General features: G+C 45.0%; 1 protein-coding gene across 6 annotated transcripts in view; it reads left to right on the top strand.

Moving 5' to 3' along the window:
* Positions 1-23,161, top strand: part of LOC109422806 (E3 ubiquitin-protein ligase HECW2) — a 149,468-nt gene extending 126,307 nt beyond the window's left edge. For all 6 annotated transcript variants that reach the window (XM_062845522.1, XM_062845525.1, XM_062845524.1 and 3 more), the window contains 3 exons: positions 10,443-10,634; positions 21,905-22,171; positions 22,238-23,161. In XM_062845522.1, the coding sequence (XP_062701506.1) occupies positions 10,443-10,634; positions 21,905-22,171; positions 22,238-23,045 (1,267 nt within the window). In that variant the 3' untranslated portion in view covers positions 23,046-23,161. The remainder of the gene's footprint in view (positions 1-10,442; positions 10,635-21,904; positions 22,172-22,237) is intronic.
* Positions 23,162-25,058: the final 1,897 nt, after the last annotated feature.

The raw sequence follows: 25,058 nt of genomic DNA, 5'->3' as shown, positions 1-25,058 counted from the left end.
GCGCTAGTGTCCTTAAGAGCTTCCAGTTAAAACTAATCGTCGTATATCTCGTGTTCTGAACCACTTAGGAGGATACTGTCTTCAGCAAAGTTGCTCAGAAGACTAGAAGCTTTCGCATAGAAAACAATTTAGTTCACAAATTACTCACTGCGTGGCGCTAGTGTTCTTGGGAGCTTCCAGTTCAGTCTGAACGTCGAATATCTCGTATTCTGGACCACTTAGAAGGATACTGCCTTCGGCAAAGAGGCTCAGAAGACTAAGAGCCATCACACAGGAAACAATTTAGTTCGAGAATCACTCACTGCATGGCGCTAGTGTCCTTAAGAGCTTCCAGTTAAAACTAATCGTCGTATATCTCGCGTTCTGAACCACTTAGGAGAATACTGTCTTCAGCAGAGTTGCTCAGAAGACTAAAAGCTTTCGCATAGAAAACAATTTAGTTCGAAAATCACTCACTGCGTGGCGCTTGTATTTTTAGGAGCTTCCAGCCACAAAAAAGGATACTGTTTTCGGCAAAGTTGCTCAGAAGACTAAAAGCTTATGTATTAAAAACAATTTAGTTCAAGAATTACTCACTGCGTAGCGCTAGTGTTCTTGGGAGCATCCAGTTCAGTCTGAACGTCAAATATCTCGTATTCTGGACCACTTAAAAGGATACTGTCTTTGGCAAAGTTACTGAGAAGACTAAAAGCTTTCGTGATGTGATGCTACACATCAAACGCTTTCATCCAAATTTTTAAAAGGTTCAGCAAAAGTTACTGAGTTACAGCAAAACGTTGTTGGTGATCAGTGGATTGTACTGGACAAAGCATACTGACACAACCTTGCTGTATTTTAACAAATATTTCATTAAAACTTTCAACTCGGCAAATTTTAGAAAAAAAAATATTTAGTAACCGTTCGGAAACAACCAGAATGCTTTCTACTCTGTTTCTGTTTATAAATAACTTTTACCTACTTTCAACTGAGAGCATGCTTCCTTTTTTTTCTCGTACACGCACCTTCATATGCACATGAAAACAGGTTGGTTTGCTTTCTTTGCGATTCACTGAATTATCAGTGATGACTGCAAAACCTTGTTGTATTTTGCGAAATGAAATTTTCTCTTCACGGATGTGGGGTTCCGGTGAATTGTACTCATACGATCATGGAATAATAGGCTCAAGCTGACACTTCAGAGCAGAGTCCGCCTTCCTCATCCCGGGACTCCTCAAGGTTTCATTCAGAAATTCCTGCATGGATTCCTTCTGAAATTCCATAGATGAAATATTTTCATCCCCAGAGACTTCTTCAGAATTTTAGGAATTTCTTCAGAAATTTCACAAGTGATTTTTTCAAAAGTTTTTCCAAGGAATTCCTAGATTTTTTCTTCTTTAAATAACTTTACAAAACCTTCAAGGATTGCTTCGTAATCTCTTCCCAAAGTTTTACACCTCGTCCTTTTTTTACGTCCATGCTTGGCTAAGCGACAGAAAATCTACCGCTAAGACGATGAAAAAACTCAACAGTTTTATATTTTTTAAAACATCTGCGTGATTAGGAGAAGTGTATAAAAATATAAAAATGTGTATTTTGATCATTATTTTGGCAGTAGAAATTTTTTTCGCTGATCCAATAGTGGACGTAAAATAAGGTTTGGGTGTACCAAGAATTGGTAAGAGGTGAGAAATTCGTTCAGTGGTTTATGTAGAAATTCCTAAACTGATTTTTTTTTTGTAATTGCTTTTGCGGCTTCCTCAGAAATATTTTTTGAGATATCTCTAGAGATCAATGTGGAATTTGTTCAGATATTTCACCAGGGATTTTCTGAAGTTCTTCCGGAAATCCCACAAAAATACTGAAGATTTTTTTACGGAATCCATAACAGATTTTCTAAACAATCTCTGGAGGATCGTCTCAAGCAATCCCTTATTAAAACTCCTGGAGATACTGCTGGGAGCTCCTAGAAGGCATTCTATGATTTGTTGGAGGAATTGGAGAAAAAAAAATCCTGCCGCAATTTCTAAAGCAATTATATTGAGAGTCTTCTTGGATGAATGCCTAGGGTAATACCTGGGAAAGTATTTTAAAAACACCTTAAAATACTTCCTTTATTACTTGAAAAAAACTTTTAATATTCTACGATTTAAACGGCTACGCAGTCTTTTGATATATGGGAAAACGAGGTTTATTGTTTGCCCGATGTTTCGACACTGGGGTTTTGTTTCATCTTCAGGAATAATTAATTTTTCGTTTTTGCTTAATTACCCCTGAAGATGACACAAAACCCCAGTGTCGAAAGGTCGGAAAAATAAGAAACCTCGTATTCCCGTATTAAAAGACTGCGTAGCCGTTTAAATCGTAGATTGAAATCCCCAGTCGATCCTCCAGAATTGAAGAAACCCTTCAATTAGTTCCTGAGGGATCCATGGAGGATTTTCAGAAGACTTGAAAAAACAAACTGTTGGAGATATCCCTGATGGATTTTTTTTACCATTACTGAAAGGATTTGTACACAGAAATACACAGAAATCCCTGAACTACTTCCTGAAAAATCCAAGAGAAAATCCTGTAGAAACTGCAGAAACATAAAAACTATGTAAGTATTCTTTGGAAAAAAAAAATCTTTCTTCTTCCAAGGAATAAATGTTGGAGTAATTTTTGCAGGAGTTGTTGAAAGAGTCTTTGGAAAAAAATGGGAGAATCCCCGAAGAGAGGTTTGAATTAATCCAAAGCTTTGCCTGAAGGAATACCTAAAAGAACTATTTTAGAAACCCTTGGACAACTTCCAAAGAATGTCTTCAGATTTAGCCTGCTGGAGATATTTCCAAATAAACATTCTTGTCGAGCTACCGCGCGAGACAGTCGTTAACTCCGTGCGTCCGGGTTTCTTCTCGTTTTTCCCATAATTGAAGTGTTTTTTTTTTCGAGTTGAAAGTTTGATTTACAAGTGCAGTGATTGTTCCAAGCCGCGCTTGGAATATTAGTTCATTTGGAAAACCTGTCGTTCATCGGATAGTGCAATTTTTGTGCGTAAATCTATCCACGTGTTCCGGCATTTTTCTTCGCCATTCAGGCAGCGTCAAACGCGCCGATCGTCGACGACACCCCTCAATCTGGCGTTTCTGCAATGGATGCCAATTATACACCTCCAACGCCCACTCCTCCCCCCCCCCCCCCGCCACAAAGCCTATCCTCCCAACTTTGGCGGGCCGTTTGTTGTTTTCTTCCGACCCAAAGGCGAACGTTGAACGGTGTTCAAATAAGGATCTGACTAAGCGGTATTCTTCTGTAGTCTCCATTAACATGGTCGGTACAGCTTAGCTTCGGGTGACAGTAGGCGACCGAAAACAGGCTAATGAGATTGTGGCCTGTGAACTATTTACGCTTGAGTACCACGTTTACCTTCCAACCCGCCAGGTCGAGATCTCTGGGAAGGTCACCAATAAATCTTTGACCTGCGAAGTGATCCTGCAAGGCTGTGGTCGCTTCCACAACCCTTCTTTACCTCCTGTCCAGATACTGAACTGCCGGCAACTGCATTCGGTCTGAGGAAGGTTTACACACCATCTGATGAATTTTATGTGACCTTCCCCGGATCAGCATTACCAGACCTGATTAGTCCTGATTAGAAAACTTCGGCTGCTTGTAAGGCTGTATGTACCGAAGGTAATGAACTGCACCAATTGCAAGCAGCTGCGCCACACCGCCCAATAATGTTGCAACAAACCTCGCTGTGCAAAATGCGGCGTGAGGCATGTGGACGGTGCGTGTAAAACTCCGCCCAAGTGTGTTTATTGTGGTAGCGACCGTCCACATGATCTGATTGCTTGCCATGGTACATACAGCAGAAAAAAACATCAAAAACGGTCGTTGCAGCTGCGATCGCGGTGAAGCTACGCCCAAATGCTGAACAAATCTGCCCCGACCGTTGAATCCCGTAACATCTACTCGTCTTTGTCTCTCGATGATCAGGGCTCTGACTCTGAGGTCCCCTCCGAGATTCAAAATCCAGAACGAGTGAGACTTTCCATCACTCCCGGGAACATCTAAAATCCCAGATGTCCTACGTTTTTCGAATTCTCAACCGGAGAGATAGCATTTGGGGAAGCAGGAGCAACCTCAGGGTGCGCCAATGTTTATGCTCTCTAGCATCGTAGACATCATCCTCAGCTTCTTCAATGCTTCCGTTTCCGTGAAGAACATTGTAAAAGGAATTCTACCTTGTGTGACCCCTCTTTTGAAGCAGTTGGCTTCTAAAATGCCCCTCCTTGCGACAATCATATCTTTCGATGGATAATTTATCCCTCTGAGGTCGAAGATGTGATTTCTGTTCTACACTGGCACTGTCGTAGTATTACACCGAAATTAAACGCTTTTAAATTTTTAGTTAATAATTAACAAATCGATGTTTTTGCACTATTCGAAACATGGTTGACACCTGATGTAACCTTAACTTTTCCCGATTATAATATCATTCGACTTGATCGATCCGACTCGTACGGTTGCTTCTAGGGATCAAGGAGCAGCACTCGTTTTACACAGTCGATTTTTATCCGATGACGGGCATTGAAGCCGTCTCATGTGAGGTGACTATCCGAGGTACAAGCCTCAGTGTTGCCTCCATATATCTTCCTCCGAGAACTGCGATATCTCGCAGGGATCTCGTCCACATCTGCTCGGTTATGCCCGAGCCTGGGCTGCTCCTGAGAGATTTCATCTCCCATGGTACAGGCTGGGCGAAACTGTACGATGACAGCCGTTTAACTTTGATATATGACCTCTGCGACGACCTCAACATAACAATTTTGAACACCGGAGAAGTTACGAGAGTGTCGCCTCCAGCTAAAGATGGCAGCCCTAGAGACAACCGATTAGACCTCTCAATCTGTTCGAGCTCCTTATCGCTGGAGTGCACTTGGAAGGTTAGCCAGGATCCCCATGGTAGTGATCACCTTCCGATCGTTGTTTCTATTCCCAATGGGTCACATCAACCTCCATCTCTCGACATCGCCTACGATCTCACCAAGCACATTGACTGGGAGAAGTACGCAGAAGCAATTATCGACGGTGAGCAATCGGTAGAAGTCCTTCCACCGCAGGAAGAGTATCGGTTTCTGTCCGAGCTGATAATCAGTAGCGCGCTTCAGGCACAACGTCGACCAGTGGCAGGTCCGTCGGTTCGCAGGAAACCCCCCTATCCGTGGTGGGATAGCGAGTGTACAGAAATCTATCGCGAGAAATCCGCGGCGTTCAAAGAGTTTCGGAAACGCGGTTCGGTCGAAAACTTTATGCGGTACGCTTTCCTTGAAAGCTAGTTTAAGAACTTGGTCAAGGCGAAGAAAAGCGGTTACTGGCGTCGTTTCGTCGAGGGTTTGTCGCGCGAGAAGTTCGCAAAAAAAGTTTGTCCTGATTCCGTACCCGTGGGCCGTGGAGCGAATAATTCGGGATGTTTCCGAAGACAGAGACGACATGGATAGGCGGTTTTCGATGGTTGAATACTCACTTGCTCTTCTTTCATGTAACAATTCCGCTCCAGGAATGGATCGAATGAAGTTCAACTTGCTTAATAATCTCCCCGACGTCGCTAAGAGGCGCTTGTTGAACTTGTTCAATCAGTTCCTGGATAACAACATCGTTCCGGATGATTGGAGGCAAGTGAGAGCGATAGCTATTCAAAAAACCGGGAAATCCGCGTCGGATCATAACTCGTACCGTCCAATCGCGATGTTGCCTTGCCTAAGGAAGTTGTTGGAGAAGATGATTTTCTTTCGACTGGACAAATGGGTTGAATTGAATGACATGTTGTTAGATACAAAATTGGTTTCCGCAGAGGTAAAGGACGAACGACTGTCTGGGTGTATATGTACCATTTCGTGCAGAAGAGCTAAATTTGTTGTTATGTAGAAATTTTCAGCTATTTCGACAAGAACAAAAACTGATATATCACTTTGAGTTATTGGTGCGATATTCTTTAAATTTTTGAATAACTCATCAAAATCACATCGAGCTATGTCAGCAAAAATTGTTCGATTTGAGATTTGATTCAGATATTCTCGTCTGCCCGGGGAGGCTTGCATATTCCAAATGGTCACTTTTCTTGTGAATGGAGTAGATTACCCCCTCCTTCCACTCCACCGGTAGCTGTTCGGCCTCCCAGATTATTACTACTAACTGGTCCAGGCAGTTGGCCAACTTTTCCAGGCCCATCTTGATGAGATCAGCTGCGATGCATCCTTACATCTTTGTGAGATGCGTTGAGCTTCTGGTAGAACTTATGTGTATCTTGAGAACGGAACACCATCTCCTCGTACTCTGCTTCCTCAAGGCTTTTTTTTACGAAAAAAAAGCATCCGTATGTTTAGCTATACATTCTGTCGGCATCCATGCTGCAGCATTACTGTCCGCACTGCCTTATTCTCCAAAACCGTTCGTCGCTCCTTGTTGAACCAATCGTTTCGTCGACTCTCGACTCCATCCCACGAATTCAGTGCTCTCGGTTGCATTGTTGATGGCTGCTTTGTCTGTACTCCAGCAATCCTTCAGAGGGGCCAGTGGGTCCATCGGTGATTATACGGGTGCTCCCAATGAAGTTAAAGAACTGCAGCTTCATGCACTGAGCTTCCAATCGCAAGTCCCTTTGGTCACCTTTGGTATCGATTTGTTTTCTTCTCATGTTGACTTTTCTCTCCTTGTGGTTTTACAGCTGGCTCGCAAAGCCTGATACCAATCCACTATTCATGGGAACTGGGCTTACCATACCGGAAGCTACAAGTTTTGCATTAGCCTTACCTTACCGATCAGGCTAAGGCCGGGATGGCCTCTGATGTACATAGTAGCCGACTCCATTCCCAGTCAACCAGTGATCGTATAAGATGTTGAATAAGATGATAAAGTGGAGGCGATATGCGTACATATTACATGCGCCTAAATGGAGGCATGCACGCATATGGCCTCCACTTTATCATCGTATGCAACATCTTATACGATTACTGGTTGTCTGGGTTCCACTCGGTCCATGCCTGTTTGTCTCCAGTTCCGCACTCTGCGTAGGGTCCGCAGATCGTCCTACACTTGGTCGACCCACCTAGCTCGCTGCGCTCCACGTCTTCTTGTACCGGTAGGATGACTCTCGAGAACCATTTAAGTCGGGTTGCTATCCAACATCCTGATGACGTGACCCGCCCACCGTAGCCTCTCGATTTTCGCGGTATGGACGATGGTTGGTTCTCTCAGCAGCTGATGCAGCTCGTGGTTCATCCGCCTTCTCCAAGTCCCGTCTTCCATCTGCATTCCGCCGTAGATGGTACGCAACACCTTCCGTTCGAAAACTCCAAGGGTGCGTTGGTCCTCTGCACGTAGGGTCCATGTTTCGTGCCCATAGAGGACGACCGGTCTAATCAGCGTTTTGTAGATGGTTAACTTCGTGTTACGGCGAACTTTATTCGATCGTAGAGTTCTGCGGAGTCCAAAGTAAGAACGATTTCCTGCCACAATGCGCCTCTGAATTTCTCTGCTGGTGTCGTTGTCGGCGGTCACCAGTGAGCCCAAGTACACGAATTCTTCAACCGCCTTGATTTCATCACCGTCGATATAAATTCGGGGTGGCGGGCGCGCTGATTCCTCCCTGGAGCCCTTTGCCATCACGTACTTTGTCTTCGATACATTAATGACTAATCCGATTCGTCTGGTTTCACTCTTTAGTCGGATGTACGTTTCCGCCATCGTCTCAAATTTACGAGCAATAATGTCAATATCTTCAGCGAAACCAAGCAGCTGAACGGACTTCGTGAAAATCGTTCCACTCAACATGCACATCCTTGCGTTGATCGGCTGCCACCCGATCACACGTTGTCGCATCTCTCCCAACACTATAAATCCTGTTCCCAGTTCATTGGTGGTGCCACAGCTTTGGTAGAAGGTAGCCACTCGATGCACGCTTTTCCACACTTTCTGGCCAGTCCAACAAAGTTCCTGCAACGCCACGATGTCGAAGTTGCGGGGAAGTAGTTCGCCGTAGATTATCCTGTCACATCCTGCGAAACCTAGTGACGTGCAATTCCATGTTCCAAGTTTCCAATCGTAGTCCTTATTTCGTCGCGTGGGTCTTTGCCGATTGTATCGAGTCGTATTTTCTTCTATGTTATTTGCAATGGGGATTTTTACGGGTGGCTTATTGGGTCTACGCCAACACTCCTGTCTCGCTGGAGGGCCATCGTGTCAGTTCTGTTTAACGTCCCAACCAACACTAGGACGAGCACGCTGATGGGGCTACCACCTTGAATCTAGCTGGGCGTGATGCAGCGTTTCTTACTCAGCCGCTGGATGCCAGAACAGACGCTGTTTGAGCCGCACCTCCTTGGTGAACAAACGCGCGAATCGTACTTCCTCAATCTAGCTGAAGTCAGAAGGACGACAGTGCCCAGGCTGCATTACCAGCTAAGCACACAACTCTTAGCTGGCGGTCTTTGTCATCGCTTGACCTGTGGAAAGGGAGCGTCCATTAATTACGTCACGCAAAAAATGCCCATTTTCAACCCCCCCTCCCCCCTATGTCACACTTTTTGTATGAGACCTCTTCTATTTTTGTATGGGTTGTCACACTTTACTGAACTCCTCCTCCCCCCTAAAAGCGTGACGTAATTTATGGATGTTCCCAAACATGAGATAGGAACTTGTGAGAACCAGAGCTATGTTGGACGCTCTCCTTATCGACTCACCGTTCTGCAGCCCGGTTTTGCATTAGCACTTCCTTCAATTACATTGCTAGATTGCTAGGCTCCAGCAGTAGTCTACGTGGGGGTGGTATTTTTAATGGGTGCCCAGACGGTATTATTCTACCTGAGCTTCCAGCGCTCTCAAACAGGCGACATTATTAAAATCAAATTGGCCAAACTTCACCTCGACTTCCAAATAACACTCAACTAATTTGATTACTCATTTGAACCCTTCCAGTAGGTCAAATGACTTTCTTCGAAACATAACTTTTCGCAACTAGCAAATTTCCGCTTCTCCGTATTTTCTAATTGCAATGCACGCTCGAAGTTTTCCGGCAAGGAAAATCTGAAGAACCGTGCAACCAACCAATTTAAACTTTCTCCAGCTGCTTAGAGTGAGATTCGCAGCTTCACTTCTACTGCTACCTTCTGTTTTCACGGCGCGGCGGATACATTCGCAGTAGGTAAGCATGACGCCAGTTTTGCTTCTACCTTGACACCTTGTCGCCCTTCGCTGAACGAGAGGACAGAAATTTAATTAAAACTCTAATTTCTAATATCAATAAGTAGATAGGTGTACCTGGATGCTCGCTCTGGAATGCAAGACTCATTCCTGACAGTGGGACAAAACGGAACTTCCCAGGAAAGTTACCCTCATAACAAGCGTATAAGAAATGAACCCGAAGTACGTGTGGGATGCTTTCGATGACGGCGAATTAATAAGACAAAAAATAGCTGGAAGAGAGCAAACAGATGACCAGCTCATTTTATTTTTGTTTTCTGAGCGACACTTTTTTCCCTGCTGCTTCTTGGCCAGAAGCCAAACGCCAGCTGCACTTTGCAGCACGTTGCTTTGGTCCGATGATAGGTAGGTGGCACCCGGTTCCGTAAACATTGGTTTAATGAGCAGAAGAAGGGTACTACTGTATGGCGTTTAAGCTTAGAGGTAATCGGTTGGTCGATGGCGTGAAACAGCTGCTTCGGTCAAGCCTGAGATGGGTGATAGCTTTGGCGTATTATTCCAGCGTGAAGGAGCTGTTTTTTTTTTTATAGGGATGAGTTGAGCAAAGAGAATTTCATGGGATAGTGGAAATGCAAATACAACAAATCGGGAGTTCTCAAATATTTCCCCTGAGGCTCAGTACCCCCAGCTTAGTTCCTAAGACCAGTAACTCCGTTAATGTTAACGCACGCCAACCAGCAAAAAAAAAAACAATTATTTGCACAATCAGCATATATGCATGTACGTCTGCAAGTCATTGCAAGTCTCGTTTATCAATTACTGTCACGTGCAACGGATCCAAATTTACTCATTTTTTTACAATCTTATTTGTCAAAAACAGTGGCAGCCTGCCAGAATCCACTCATTGTTGTTATCTTGCAAGTTTATCGATGCAGCTCATAGCCCCTCAACCCTAATTTCTGCTTGTGTGTTTTGGACGGATTTAGCTTGTAATGCGATTATATTTATCGTGGTTTGCAAAGTCCATATCAAAAAATTCAATTGATCACCAGCACCAACCATAAAGCCAAACGGTTGCCCCCAAGTAGAGGATGGATTAAATCTGAATCCCATTCTCCGTTTTCGACCTTCCTCGCAGTATCTGCTCCGACTGATTCGGTTCGGTGTACGATCGACTTACTTAAGCGCATATATGTCATTAGGTTAATCTGTCCAAATGCGACGAAGTTCTGTTCCACTTCAGTACCTAACATTCAACTACCTTCTCTACCCTCTACTTCCAGCCTATTCGAGAACGAGATTATGAGCTACATCCCCGTGGAGGCTCGCAGTCCGCAAGGTTCACCGAATCTCAATAGTTCCCGTGTGCCGCAACGTGCCCCTCCTCCCTTCCGGCGAGATTTCGAAGCCAAGCTGCGGACCTTCTACCGGAAGTTGGAATCGAAAGGATTCGGCCAGGGGCCGCACAAGCTGAAGTAAGTACCTTTCCACTTATCATCTTCCATTTCTACATATCCTAAAATAAATTGTTCGAATTCTTCCGCATCGATCAGTCATCGTTCGGATCGACTGACTTGCGTTGAACGAGCTTTGACTCATGGACGTGCCCTCATTGCTTGGCATTGACAGTGATGCGGAACCAATGTTCGATGGGTATTATCTTATCGGATAGAACGAGGGCTGACAACGCCCTCGCCTTTCTATGTGACTCAGAAATTGAAATTTTGCGACGAAATGTAAATCAGGGTTCAAACGTTAGCGCTAATTGGTTACCTCCCGTCTGTTGTCACCTCGCAATTCGTAGAGCAATTGAAGTACGTCTGCAACCGCTTGGGGGGTCGCGAAAAGAAGTTTGTTAAGCTATGCTCTAGTGCAATGAAAAATTAAACTGTACCCCAGCCAGCAAAAATTCGTTTTTTTTAATGAATCTTTGAGGGAGTTAAAGAGTTCTACAGAGAAGATCTGTAGGAATGTGAAAAAAAGATCTCATTAACGCACCTAGCGGTGATGGCGCCTTTCTCGTGCCTTCATAAATCCATTATATTAAAACTCAAGTGTCATGTTGATGTATTTCGTACTTTCATACGTCCAACAGGAATTCATTTCATGGCACCAGAAATGATATCGTTTATCTGGCTTTTAATGTTTGGGCCTCAAACTCTTAAGAAAAAGCCGTAATCATGAATTTAGAGCCGCCATTTTGGATTCATGTCCGCCATCTTGGATATTCTGGTCGCAATTTTTGGTCTCCAGACATCTTCCCCATACAAAATATACCCTTTTTTCATGGTTTAAGGGTCTAAATTTCCATCAACCAGCCGCCATCTTTAATTTGGAGCCGCCATCTTGGATTTTGGGCTGCCATCTTGGATATTCTGATCGTAATTTTTGGACGCCAAGTATCTTCCCCATTTCAAATATACCCATACTGCATGATTTTAGAGCCTTAAACTCCATTAAACAGCCACCATCTTGAATTTGGAGCCGCCATCTTGGATATCAGACCGCCATGTTGAAAGTAGGTCACCAATTTTGGACTCCGGACAGCTTCCCTATACAAAATATACCCATTTTTAATGGTTTTAGGGCATACATTTCCATCAAACAGCTGCCATCTTGGATTTTAGACCGCCATCTTGGATTTTAGACCGCCATCTTGGAAATTCTGGTCGCCATTTTTGCACTCCTGATAGCTTCCCCATACAAAATATACCCATTTTGTGGTTTTAGAGCATAAAACAACATTAAACAGCCGATATCTAGAATTCGGAGGCCGCCATCTTGCCCAAACAACCAGGCATCGCATAAGGATGCACGCTGTACGTCTTATAAAGTACTATTTTAAGTCACTATCGCATATATGTATGGCTGAGGGACAATTTTCATCGCATATGATGTTATTTTTTGAACTTACTGCGATGTATCTGGTAAGATCATATAATAGTGCAAATTAACTTTCATAATGCATGACTACATCGTAGTAGACGATATTCCGATGTTTTGTTGCGACGAACTTTGCTTATTCGCAAAAGCGTGCGAGTGAACTCGCAAAGTGTCAATTGAATTCGCATAATTGCGTACTACGATGATTATACGACTTCGCTTGGTGCTTTTCTAATTATGTCAGTTTAACTCGCATTGGTGTACAAACTAAATCGCATAAAAGTGAAAATAAACTCGTTCACATGTACATACAAACTCGCATAAGCTAGAATCGTTAACGTTGGCATATTGAGATGTGATATGTGATAACAATGAAAAAGGTGTTGTTGGAGTGCCAAAAAGCTAAAAGAAAGTGAAAAGTCATCATTATGGTTACAAAACAAGTTACAAAGTCATCATTTTTGTTTTGTTGACTTTATAATTAACAATGAGTGGTGCTAGCAAGACAGGAGTAGTGGTAACTGTGCGGGAAATCATGCTACATCATTTTGATTTCCAAAGAGCCTGCCGAACACGTACAGCGCACGGAAACCAAGTCCATTCCAACAAGCACTGAGGTGAGTTAGAATATCATGACATTTAATCAGTGTGTTTCTTAAGTAGTGTTTGGTGCTAAGTGTGAAGTGCGGCTCGATAATCCAAAGGTTATTAGTTCGATACTTAGGTGACAAGATTTTTTTATTTCGAATATTTTTAAGTCGCATAAGGTGCTATATTACGTCGCAATAGTGCATACCGTACATCGCATAAGATATCGCTTCAAGTCATATAGCGTCATTATCTTCCCGTCAATGTACGTACAGCGCCTCCACTTTTGTACGCATAAGGCACTTTTACTGCATCTTATGCGATGTAACTTTACCGCATAAAAGTACGTATACCATGAACATAAACTTCATTATACGTGCAAATTGGTTGTCTGGGTGGATTTCAGGCCGCCATCTTGGATATTCTGGTCGCCATTTTTGGACTCCGGACATCTTCTCCATACAAAATATACCAATATTGCATGACTTTAGAGCCTAAAACACCATTAAACAGCCGCCATCTAGAATTTTAAGCCGCCATCTTAGATTTAAGACCCCCGTCTTTTAAAATCTGCTCGCCATTTTTGGACTTCGGACATCTTCGCCATACAAAATATACCCATATTGCACGATTTTAGGGCCTAAAACTCCATTAAACAACTATCTTGGATATTCTGGTCGCCATTTTTGATCTCTGGACATCTTCACCATACCAAACATACCCATTTTGCACGGTTTTAGGGCCTAAAACCATCTTGGATATTCTGGTCGCCATTTTTGATCTCTAGATATCTTCACCATACCAAATATACCCATATTGAACGGTTTTAGGGCCTGAAACTTCATTAAACAGGCGCGATCTTGAATTTGGAGCCGCCATCTTGAATTTTAGGCCGCCATCTTGGATATTCTGGTCACCATTTTTGGACTTCGGACATTTTCCCCATACCAAATATACCCATATTCCACGGTTTTAGGGCCTAAAACACCATTAAAAGGCACCCATCTAAAACTCCATTAAACAACAGCCATCTTGAACTTAGAGCAGCCATCTTGGATTTTAGGCCACCATCTTGCATATTCTGGTCGCCACTTTTGAACTCCGGACAGCTACGCCATACTAAATATACCCACATTGCACGGTTTTAAGGCCTGACACTCCGTTAAACAGTCGCCATCTTGAATTTGATGCCGCCATCTTGGATTGTAGACTGCCATTTTGGTTATTCTGGTCGCTATTTTAGGAGTCTAGACACCTTCCCCATACAAAATATACCCATATAGCATTGTTTCAGGGACTCCATTAAACAGCCGCCATCTTGAATTTGAAGCCGCCTTCTTGGATTTTAGGCTGTCATCTTGAATTTTGGGCCAAAGTTGTGGAATATCTGGTCTCCAGTGTTGATTTCCGCACAAAATTCATCGTGCTAAAGGTCACAAAAATTGCCACAGTTTGAGGTGTCGCATGTTCGGTTCAGTTTTATACCGGTGCTAGTCCGGATCACTTAAATGGTCATAACTCCGGAACGCCTCGACCGATCTTTAACATTTTCAATAGCAAACAATGCGGTAAAATTCCGGTTCGATATAAGCTATAATCCGAAAAATCCAATCCGAAAAGGCCAATGAGAAGTGCCTTAAAAGTGAGTGAACTTTTTTGTACACAGTATACATACACAAACATACACACACAAAAATACACACAGACATCATCTCAATTCGTCAAACTGAGTTGATTGTATTTGTAACTTGGCCCTTGGAACTTGGAAAACTTAGAGGAATCTTTGAATAAATACTAGAAGGCATTACTAAAGCAGCCCTTGAAAGAATTCTTTTGAGATTCTTTGGAGGAAACCATCAAAAACCTTCGATGGAATTTCTGGAGCAATCCAAGGAACAAATCTAGAATAAATCTTTAAAAGAGCTTTCGAAGAAATTTTTGAAGGAATTGATGAAAAATTAGTAAAGTAAGTCTTGGTGAATCCCTAAAGCAGGAATTTAAGAAATTCTCAATGGAAACAACGTGAAGAAATCCGAAACAATATTTAAAAGAATTCTTAAAAAAAATCGCGAGAAAGTTCATGAAGGAATCCTTTAAAGATTCACTGAACGAGTCGTTGGAAGAGTTTCCGTTAGAATCCCTTAAGAACTCTCCAAGCAAATTTTTAAAGCAATTTCTGAAAGCTTTTTTGGTGGAATTTCAAGAATTAAATATGGTGAAATATAAGAAGGACCCCTTTGAAGAAATATCTCAAGCTGTCCTTGGAGATATGTATGCCTATAGGAATCCTTGCAGGAATTTTCAAAAGAATAACAAAATAAATTGCGGAATGTATCTAGGCTGTGATTCTCGATGAGGAATCTTGTGGGGGAAATTCCTAAAGGAATCATAGGAGAAGTTTCTGAAATAACCCTTGGAAAAAATCCTCCAGAAGTTCCTAGAATAATTTAGGAAGCTTTAGAAAGATTATTAAAGTATTTTTTTGTAGAATTTTCTGAATTCCCGTCAAATTTCTTAGAGAATTTTTTAAGTACTCCTGGATTCAATTGCTGATGAAATTCATGCATAAGTTTCGGCAGAAATCTTTGTAGAAACTCTTGACGAAATTATTGGTGGATTTTGTGGAGGGATCCTTTGAGGAGTCCCCGTAAAATGTCTGAGGGATTTGTTTAAGGATTCTTGGATTTAATTCCTAATGCAGGAATTCCTGTTAGTTTGGCATTCCGCAATCAATCGTTGGAGCATGCTTGGAGAAACTACCGGAGGAATCCTTGGTGAAGTTTCGTAAAAGAATGCTTGGAGGAATTTCTAGAAAATCTTTTTTGACCGGGAAGGACTTTCTGACTGAATCCTTGGAAGAATTTATGCCGAAATAATTCAAGAAATTTCTAAGAAAATCCCTTGGAAAAGTTTTTGGAAAATTCTTGGGGAAAGTTCTGAAGGAGTTTCTTAATAAATACTTGATTGAACAATTGAATAAATATTTCAAATCATCCATGGAGGTATACTTTAAGTTTTCTTGAATATTTTAAGAAATTTCTAAAGATATTTCTGAAGAACTAGTTGCAAATTCGTCAGGAGGAATGCTTGGAGAAACTTTTGAGTGAGTTCTTAGATGAATTCCTAAACTAACTTCAAGCTCGTTGAGCGTCCCTTCAGATGGATTTCGCTCAAACTTTGATCGTAGCTTCAGGAAGGACAAAATATGTAACTGTTTCAGAAGGTAAGGCGATGTTTTTCTAAAATTTTATGCTTTCGTCTTCCAGGAGTTCCTTCCGTGGTTTCTCCACAAATTTTTTTCTAGGATTTCCTTCTGTGATGCCTCAGGGAGGTATCGTATATCTGAGATTCTTTTGGGATTCCTTCTGAAGTTACCTCCGGGGTCCTTCCCGGAGTCTCTTCTGAGATTCCTTCTGTGACTTCAAAGGATTTCTCTTGAAGTTCCGGGAATCCTCCAGGTATTCCATCCGATATTCTTCTAATGGCTTCAGAAGGAACTTGCTGGAGTATTTCCTCCAGGAAGACTGCAGGAGGAGTTTCTCAAAATACTCCCTAATAAACTTCTGGAGGATTTCCGATAGAAACATCTGAAAGAATTCCAGAATGAACTTCCAGAGGAATTCCAGATGGATCTGCAGGAATTCCTAACGAAGCTCTTAAACGAATCCAGAAAAAAAAGTCCTTAGATGAATCCTGGAAAGAGTTCCTGAAGAAATCCTGGAAACAGTTTCTGATAGAATTCCAGAAGAATTTCCCAGGATGAGTTTCAAAAGGAATCCCGGAAGAAGTTCCCACAGAAGGAGTGCCTGAAGAAAACTCAGAAAAAAAAATTGGAGAAACCTGGGAAAATCCCGAAGAAATTTTTGGAGGAATACTGAAAAAAGTTCTTGTAAGATTCCTGGAAAGATCTCGCATCTCGGAGTGATCTCGCATAGACTTCCTGGAAGGAATCCTTGACGGAATTTTGGAAGGAGTTACTGGAAGAATCTCGGAACAAATTCATGAAGCAATCCCCGAGAAAACACCTGGATGAAATCCCAGGTAAAATTGCTGGAATTCTCAGAACTATTTTCTGGAAGTAAAATAAAACCTTCTGAAGGCATTCCAAAAGAAACTATAAAGCGAATTAAGAATGGAATTTCTGGAGGAGAAATCCCAGAAAAAGTATCTAGAAGAATCTGTGGAGTACCGCCAGGAAGAATCCTGGTAAGAGCTCTTGAAGGAATCAAAGACGGAATCTCTTCAGGAATCTCAGAAGAAACTCTTTGAAGAACGCCAGAGAAACATCAAGAGCTTCCTGGGAATACACATAAAACTCCTGGAGGAGTCTTGGAACAAATTTGCGGAGAAATCGTTAAACGGAATTACAGTGGAATCCCAGAAGAACAACCTCCTGGAGGGGTGCCACCGTGCTGCCATCATGTCATGAATCAGCAAACTATACCGTGAATATTAGGGTTGCAGAAACATTACAAGTGACTGAGTTATAGCATCAAGGGTCCGCCTGCCCAAATAGTCCCAGACCCTATTTTTGACAGTTACAGTAACAGATTCAAATTTCAATTTAAGAGTAGGTACCTAATTGCGTATTGCTTGGCTTAATTTACCTCTTCTTAAATTGTTCAGTTTCGATTCATTTGAGCGTGTTAAAACAAATCTTCATGACTGTTTACTGGTTCCTGAGCCATAGTGTCCCCTATCAAACTATCCAAGTTCCTATTCGAAAGCTTATCTTGTTCAAACCAGGAACATGCGAAACGACTCGACATGATAACCAAAAATGCATGACTAACAACCTATCCACACAGGAGGGGAATGTTTGTCAATCCGGAAATCTTACTGTCACGGTCATTCGGTACAGCGATATGATGCGTATGCGTCCTCCAAAAATCGGCAACAATCTAAGCCATGTGTGCGATGCGAAGAGCACTCAAAAGGTAAAACCTTAAATCAGTGCACGTCTTGGAATCGACTTAATGGGCGGAAGGTGTTGTGGTCGTATAACAAGCTGCACCGGCGGCGGTTGCTGCGGCGGCATCGGTAGCATGTGATAAACATCGTATTATTGGACTGACTAAGTTGGACCGGACGGCGGTGCGGCGCACGGTTTTGTGGCTTTAGTTTCTGTTTCAGGGCAGACGCGGTGGGTGAAGCTTGACCGCGAATCATAAATTAATTACCTATTTGCGCAGCGGTTCTGGTGTTTAATGATAAACTGGATGGAAACCATCACAGTTCGGTGCACATCTGATGGGGTGATCTATGGATATCCGCCGGTTGCATTATGAGGCCAGGTGTGAACGAGGACTCATCAAAGGATCAAGCAGTTGATAAGATATTTTGAACCCTTGATATTTTTTGATGTAGTTAGTTCTTGTACGGTCTATCAAGTTAAGCAAAACCATCATCGACTACAGGTTTTCGTTTTTGGATGAAACTGAAACACCGATTACTGATAAGTACTGACCTAATAACTTTGGAATTCTTTCATTGTTGATGGACTCTCATGCTCACTCTTCAACGTCGCTGTCAGCCATCAGTAAGGATCCGAGGTAGACGAATTCCTCCACCACCTCGAAGGTATTCCCGTCTATCGTGACTTTACTACCTAGACAAACCCGGTCGTGTTCGGTTCCGCCTACCAGCATGTACTTTGTTTTTGAGGCATTCATCATTAGGCCGACCTTTGCTGCTTCGTGTTTCAGGCGGGTGCACAGCTCTGCCACGGTTGCATATGTTATTACGATAATGTCCATGTCGTCCGCAAAGCACACAAATTGACTAGATTTTGTGAAAATCGTTCTCCAGCTGTTGAGCCCGACTCGTCACATCACACCTTCTAGATCCAGGAAATAATATCCAGGTCGCACGAGGGCTTCGAAATATAAAATATCAATGGGGTGTATTACTGTAGCTGTTATGCCCCACCCAGGTGGCCGATGGACCAGTTGTCAGCAATGCTGGATGAGTTAACAAACGCGCTAGTACGACTGAGTCCCGTGGCCATCGGCGAAGACTTTGACGCCTGGGCGATTGAATGGGGTAGCCGATCGACTAACGCGAAAGGCTGGGCACTACTCGAAGCCATGGCAAGACTGAATGTGGATGTCGTGAACATAGGTGAAAAAATGACCTACAGTAGGAACGGTGCAGAGTCCATCATTGACGTGACCTTATGGAGCCCGGGTTTAAACCCTAGCTCAGACTGGAGGGTCAACGATGGGTACACGCACAATGACCACCTGGTGGTACGATATAGGGTGGAACATGGTGGAAGGATGACGCAGCCGAAGGTCATCGACAGCTATCGAGGATGGCTGACCTCGCGCTTCCATAAGGCGTCATTCGTCGGAAGGTTGCTTATGGAGCCTAACACCGACGATCTGTCCAGTGAAGATCTAGCCGAATCTCTAAGCCGTGCGTGCGATGCCGCAATGCCTAGGCGTGTGCTACCCAGAAATAGACAAAAACCGGTATACTGGTGGTGTCCTGAAATCGCAGAGCTCAGAGCGTCCAGCCCAAGAGCGAGGAGGAGGATGCAAAGAGCTCGTACCGATGAGGGTAGAGCGGAAAGAGGTGAGGCCTATAGGACGGCTAAACTGGCACTGAACAAAGAGATTAAGACATGGAAACAAGCGTGTTTCGAAAATCTCTGCCAGGCAGCCAACACGACACCCTGGGGCGACGCCTGCAGAGTAGTCATGGCCAAAATGAAAGGAGCGTCAGTGCCCCCGAAACGCTCACCCGCAGAGGATCGTGGAACTTTGTTCCCGCACCACGATGTCAGACCATGGGCTGCCACCCCCCTTCCCGAATCGACCAAGGGGGGGGGGGGGGGGTTTAGCTATTCCCAGAATAGGGTGCTACTCGATGACACGGACGAGGGCGAAAAGAGGTACAACATCACCGCGGGAGTTCGACAAAGGGTCAATATTGCGTGCGGTACTATGGAACGCGGCGTACGATGGTGTATTGAGGCTCACACTTCCACCGGGCGTAAAGCTGGTCGGCTTTGCCGATGACATTACCCTCACGGTATACGGCGAGTCGATAGAGGAAGTGGAACTGACAGCGGCGCATGCAATTGGCATAATCGAAGACTGGATGAGGTCACGTCAGCACACCACAAGACGGAGGTGGTGGTGGTGAACAACCGCAAGTCTGAACAACATGCGGTGGTCACCACAGGCGGGTGCGAGATCAACTCCAAGCGCTCATTGCAGCAACTCGGAGTCATGATCGATGATAAGCTGAACTTTGGCAGCCACGTGGAATATGCTTGCAAGAGGGCAAGCATGGCGATTATGGCACTATCGAAGATAATGTCAAATAGCACAGCAATAGTCTCGAGTAAGCGTAGACTTCTCGCGACAGTAGCAGCGGTCTCCATACTACGGTATGGCGCTGCTGCATGGTCGAGCACGCTAGTGGTCAAGCGAAACGTAGAGCGGCTCGAAAGTACGCACAGGTTGATGGGCCTTAGAGTCATCAGCACATACCGTATGGTGCCAAAGGACGCGGTATGCGTGCTGGCGGGTATGATGCCCATAGCACTTGTGGTGTCAGAGGACGAGGAGTGCTTCGCGAGACGCGATTGTCAGAACGATTGAGACAAGAGGCGCGAGACGGATTGTCAGAACATCGTCGATGTTGAAATGGCGGAGGGATTGGTCATCCTCCAGCAAGGTTAGATGGATACACAGGCTCATACCGAGCGTGTCCAAGTGGAGGAGCAGGCCCCATGGCGAGGTGAATTTTCACTTGACACAATTTCTGTCAGGCTAAGGGTGATTTAGGTAGTATCTGTACAGATTCGGACATGCAAGCTCTCATACGTGTCCGGAGTGTAGTGTGCAGACTGCGACGATACCGCGGAGCAAGTGCTCTTTGAATGCCCACGCTTCGTGGAGCAAAGGTCGAGTATGCAGGAGGTATACGGTAGAGATATCACTCCTGACAACATTGTTGAAAGGATGTGCACGGGGGAGGGCAAGAGGGATGCCGTTTCTTCCACGGTATCTCGAATCGTCCTTGCACTACAGAAAAAATGGCGAGCCGAACAACAACTGGTTGAGTTGGCTCCCCCTCCCCATCCAGGAGCTTGAGCCCAACGGGTAGTCTATGTACTAGCCAGGGCCCGAGCCTCCGGGGAAGAGCGAACAACCTAAGGCGGTAAGGTGGAACGCTTACCATTAGAGTGTACTGTACTCATTGTACGAAGTCATCCCCCTTCTCGAAGTCATCCCTAACGGGCGTACCACGAAGGTAAGGCAGAGAGAGAAAGAGGTTTTAGTGTCGACCCCACATAACCTGAGGACCTACCTCTCCGGTATCTGTAGAAGCAGATTTCCTCTTCCTATAAAAAAGAACGATGTTGAAGAGTAGATATGAGAGTCCGTCACCATGTCGCAGTCCCCGGCAAGATTCGAATGAACTGGATAGTTCACCCGAAATCCTTACGCAGTTTTGAACACCGCCTATCGTTGCTTTAATCAGTCTAGTCAGCTTCCCACCAAATACACCATGTACAAAACGCTAACAAGACCGGTGGTCCTCGGAGTTTTCGAGCGAAGCATACTTCGGCGGTGCGCAGGAGAATTGTGTGTAACGGAGAAGGATGAACCACCTGCTGTACTCTACGGCGAAGCCAGCATCCAGAAGGTGGCCAACGCCGGAAAGATACGGTGGACAGGGCATGTTGCAAGAATGCCGGATAACAACCCTGCAAAGTTGGTGTTCGCTACTGATCCGGTTGGCACAATAAGGCGTGGCGGGAGCGCAGAGAGGACGATGGGCGGACCAGGTGGAGCATGACGTGGCGAGCATTTAGCGCGACCGAGGATGGAAAGCGGCAGCCACAAACCGAGTATTGTGGTGTATTATTCTTGATTATGTCTAGTCTTTAATGTGAATGTTAATAAATGTATGTATGTTTGCATACAAGCCCGTAGCCCACTAGTGTATCTCCAGAGGTGTTCTCGATATTCTTGCAATACTTCTGATGTCTGTCACTTGTCGCAGATCATTGTCCCTGGTAACGGAATAAAGGTTTCTCATTATAATGACAGATCAAAAGAATCTCTCTCACTGCATCTGCACATTTGCATCTTCGATAACTTCATCTTCACATATAGTTTTTTAGCAATAGTAGTGGTTTCCATTCAGTGGATGCATCATTTCTTCCTGTTCGGGTCCCTAACTGTGACCAGTTTTGGATCGATTGCACTCTATTAGTCCTAACAAACTTCATGATTTACCTTCTACCCAATTCCAGATTACACATCCGCCGGTCCCACCTGCTGGAGGATGCCTTCCGCCGGATCATGTCCGCCAACAAAAAAGACCTCCAACGGGGACGCTTGGCCGTGCTGTGGGACACCGAAGAAGGCCTGGACTACGGTGGTCCGTCTCGTGAATTCTTCTTCCTGCTGTCCCGCGAGCTGTTCAACCCATACTACGGTCTGTTCGAGTACTCAGCAAACGATACCTACACGGTGCAGGTATCGCCCCTGTCGGCCTTCGTGGACAACAGCCATGATTGGTAAGTTTGGAGCCGAACGTTGCCGTGAGATTCGTGTGTTAAGACAAGTTTATTTTTTGAACGTAGGTTCCGCTTCAGCGGTCGTGTCCTGGGGTTGGCCCTCGTCCATCAGTACCTTCTGGACGCCTTCTTCACCCGGCCGTTCTACAAAGCTCTGCTGCGGCTTCCGGTAGCGCTAAGTGATCTGGAATCTTTGGATAATGAATTTCATCAGTCGTTGCAGTGGATCCGGGATAACGACATCGGATCCGGAACGTCACTGGGGCTCACGTTCTGCGTCACGGAAGAGCTGCTGGGTAGGGTAGTGGAGCGGGAGCTCAAGCCGGGTGGTAAGAACATCCCCGTCACGGAGAAGAACAAACGTGAGTATTTGGAGCGGATGGTGAAGTGGCGGCTGGAGCGTGGAGTCCAGGAGCAGACGGAATCGCTGGTGCGTGGCTTCTATGAAGTCGTCGATCCACGTCTGGTGTCGGTATTCGACGCGCGGGAACTGGAGCTGGTGATTGCCGGAACGGCAGAAATAGATCTCAACGATTGGCGGATAAATACGGAGTACCGCAGTGGTTACCACGATGGGCACCAGGTGATAGTGTGGTTCTGGCACGTGATCGAAAAGTTCTCCAACGAGCAACGGTTACGGTTACTACAGTTTGTGACGGGAACGTCCAGCATCCCGTACGAAGGATTCGCAGCTCTTCGGGGCTCGACCGGCCCACGGCGGTTCTGCATAGAGAAATGGGGCAAACCGAACGCCCTTCCGCGAGCGCACACCTGCTTCAACCGTTTGGATCTACCACCGTATCCAACGCCGGATATCCTGTACGAAAAGCTCCTGCTAGCCGTAGAAGAAACCAATACATTCGGAATTGAGTAGCTAACTGGAAACGGTGAACTCTGGCTCAGCCGGAGCGACGTGTTCTTGTACTATCTGTTGCTGTTTCTGTTTTATAGTGTATTTATTTTCTATTTCTTCAAGATTTTAATCGTTCAGCTGTTGTGAAAAACAAAAAATCGAGCAGGTAACCAGGGAATCAGATGCAAACGATGCGCATGAAAGTAAGAGTGCATGCAATCGCCCACCCATCCAGCAGCAGCAGCAGCAGCAGCAACAGTTAAAAGCCCATTTCGCGCTGTGAGAACTTTCAGCCCTCCAAAGAAAGATACAAAACTCGAACAGGATTGCATTTATTAATATGACTGTGGTGTGTACTAACTAGGTACACATGCATAACCGAAGTTATTCACTTGAGTAGGCACCAGCTGGGTGCTGCCACCAGCTGCTTCTGCCGTTGCCACCATGGCTACCGGTGGTGCTGTTGCTGCTGCTGCTGCTGCTGCTGTTGGATGAGAAACGAGCGAACTTTTGAATTATTAGTGCGAAACGTGCCGGGTTGTTGCGCCGCGTTACGTTTGAACCCGTTTGGAGTGGGCCGTTGTTGTGCGGGTGATGCGGTGGGATAAGGTGCGCATCAAACGCTCCTTAGTATTGTGGATTCAGTGTTGTTTTTTTGTTGTCAATCAAATGATGAGCTAACGTCAGAATAAACTCTTGGAGAGAAATAATAATCAAAACAACCAATGATGATTGAGAGCATAATCATCCAAGCTCCTATTGGTGGAACTTTAACTGCTGATATTTTAAATGTTTGAATATATCTTGGTAAACAAGCTTCATTAAAGGACTGAATTTCCAATCATCAGCCTCAGCTGGCATATCTGTTGCTCAAAATTTCAATATCCAAATCGCTGGAGGAATCACTGGAGGATTCCTGAAAGAATCTCTGGAGGAACCCCTGAAGAAATACTTGGAAGAATTCCTGAAAGAACCCCTGGAGAATTTCCTGAAGAAATCCCTGATGGAATTACTGGAGAAACTCCTGATGAAATCTCTGAAGAAATTTCTGGAGGAATTCCTTGAGGAATACTTGGAGGAAAACTTGGAGGAATTCCTGGAGGAATCCCTGGAGGAATCCCTGGAGGAATCCCTGGAGGAATCCCTGGAGGAATCCCTGGAGGAATCCCTGGAGGAATCCCTGGAGGAATCCCTGGAGGAACCCCTGGAGGAATCCCTGGATGAATCCCTGGAGGAATCCCTGGAGGAATCCCTGGAGTAATCCCTGGAGTAATCCCTGGAGGAATCCCTGGAGGAATCCCTGGAGGAATCCCTGGAGGAATCCCTGGAGGAATCCCTGGAGGAATCCCTGGAGGAATCCCTGGAGGAATCCCTGGAGGAATCCCTGGAGGAACCCCTGGAGGAATCCCTGGATGAATCCCTGGAGGAATCCCTGGAGGAATCCCTGGAGTAATCCCTGGAGTAATCCCTGGAGGAATCCCTAGAGGAATCCCTAGAGGAATCCCTGGAGGAATCTCTAGAGGAATCCCTGGAGGAATCCCTGGAGGAATCCCTGGAGGAATCCCTGGAGGAATCCCTGGAGGAATCCCTGGAGGAATCCCTGGAGGAATCCCTGGAGGAATCCCTGGAGGAATCCCTGGAGGAATCCCTGGAGGAATCCCTGGAGGAATCCCTGGAGGAATCCCTGGAGGAATCCCTGGAGGAATCCCTGGAGGAATCCCTGGAGGAATCCCTGGAGGAATCCCTGGAGGAATCCCTGGAGGAATCCCTGGAGGAATCCCTGGAGGAATCCCTGGAGGAATCCCTGGAGGAATCCCTGGAGGAATCCCTGGAGGAATCCCTGGAGGAATCCCTGGAGGAATCCCTGGAGGAATCCCTGGAGGAATCCCTGGAGGAATCCCTGGAGGAATCCCTGGAGGAATCCCTGGAGGAATCCCTGGAGGAATCCCTGTAGGAATCCCTGGAGGAATCCCTGGAGGAATCCCTGGAAAAATCGCTGGAGGAATCCCTGGAGGAATCCCTGGAGGAATCCCT

Source organism: Aedes albopictus, chromosome 1, assembly GCF_035046485.1.
Source record: "Aedes albopictus strain Foshan chromosome 1, AalbF5, whole genome shotgun sequence".
NCBI lineage: Eukaryota > Metazoa > Arthropoda > Insecta > Diptera > Culicidae > Aedes > Aedes albopictus.
The sequence above is the reverse complement of the archived record's forward strand: the minus strand, read 5'-3'. Positions and strand labels throughout refer to the sequence as shown.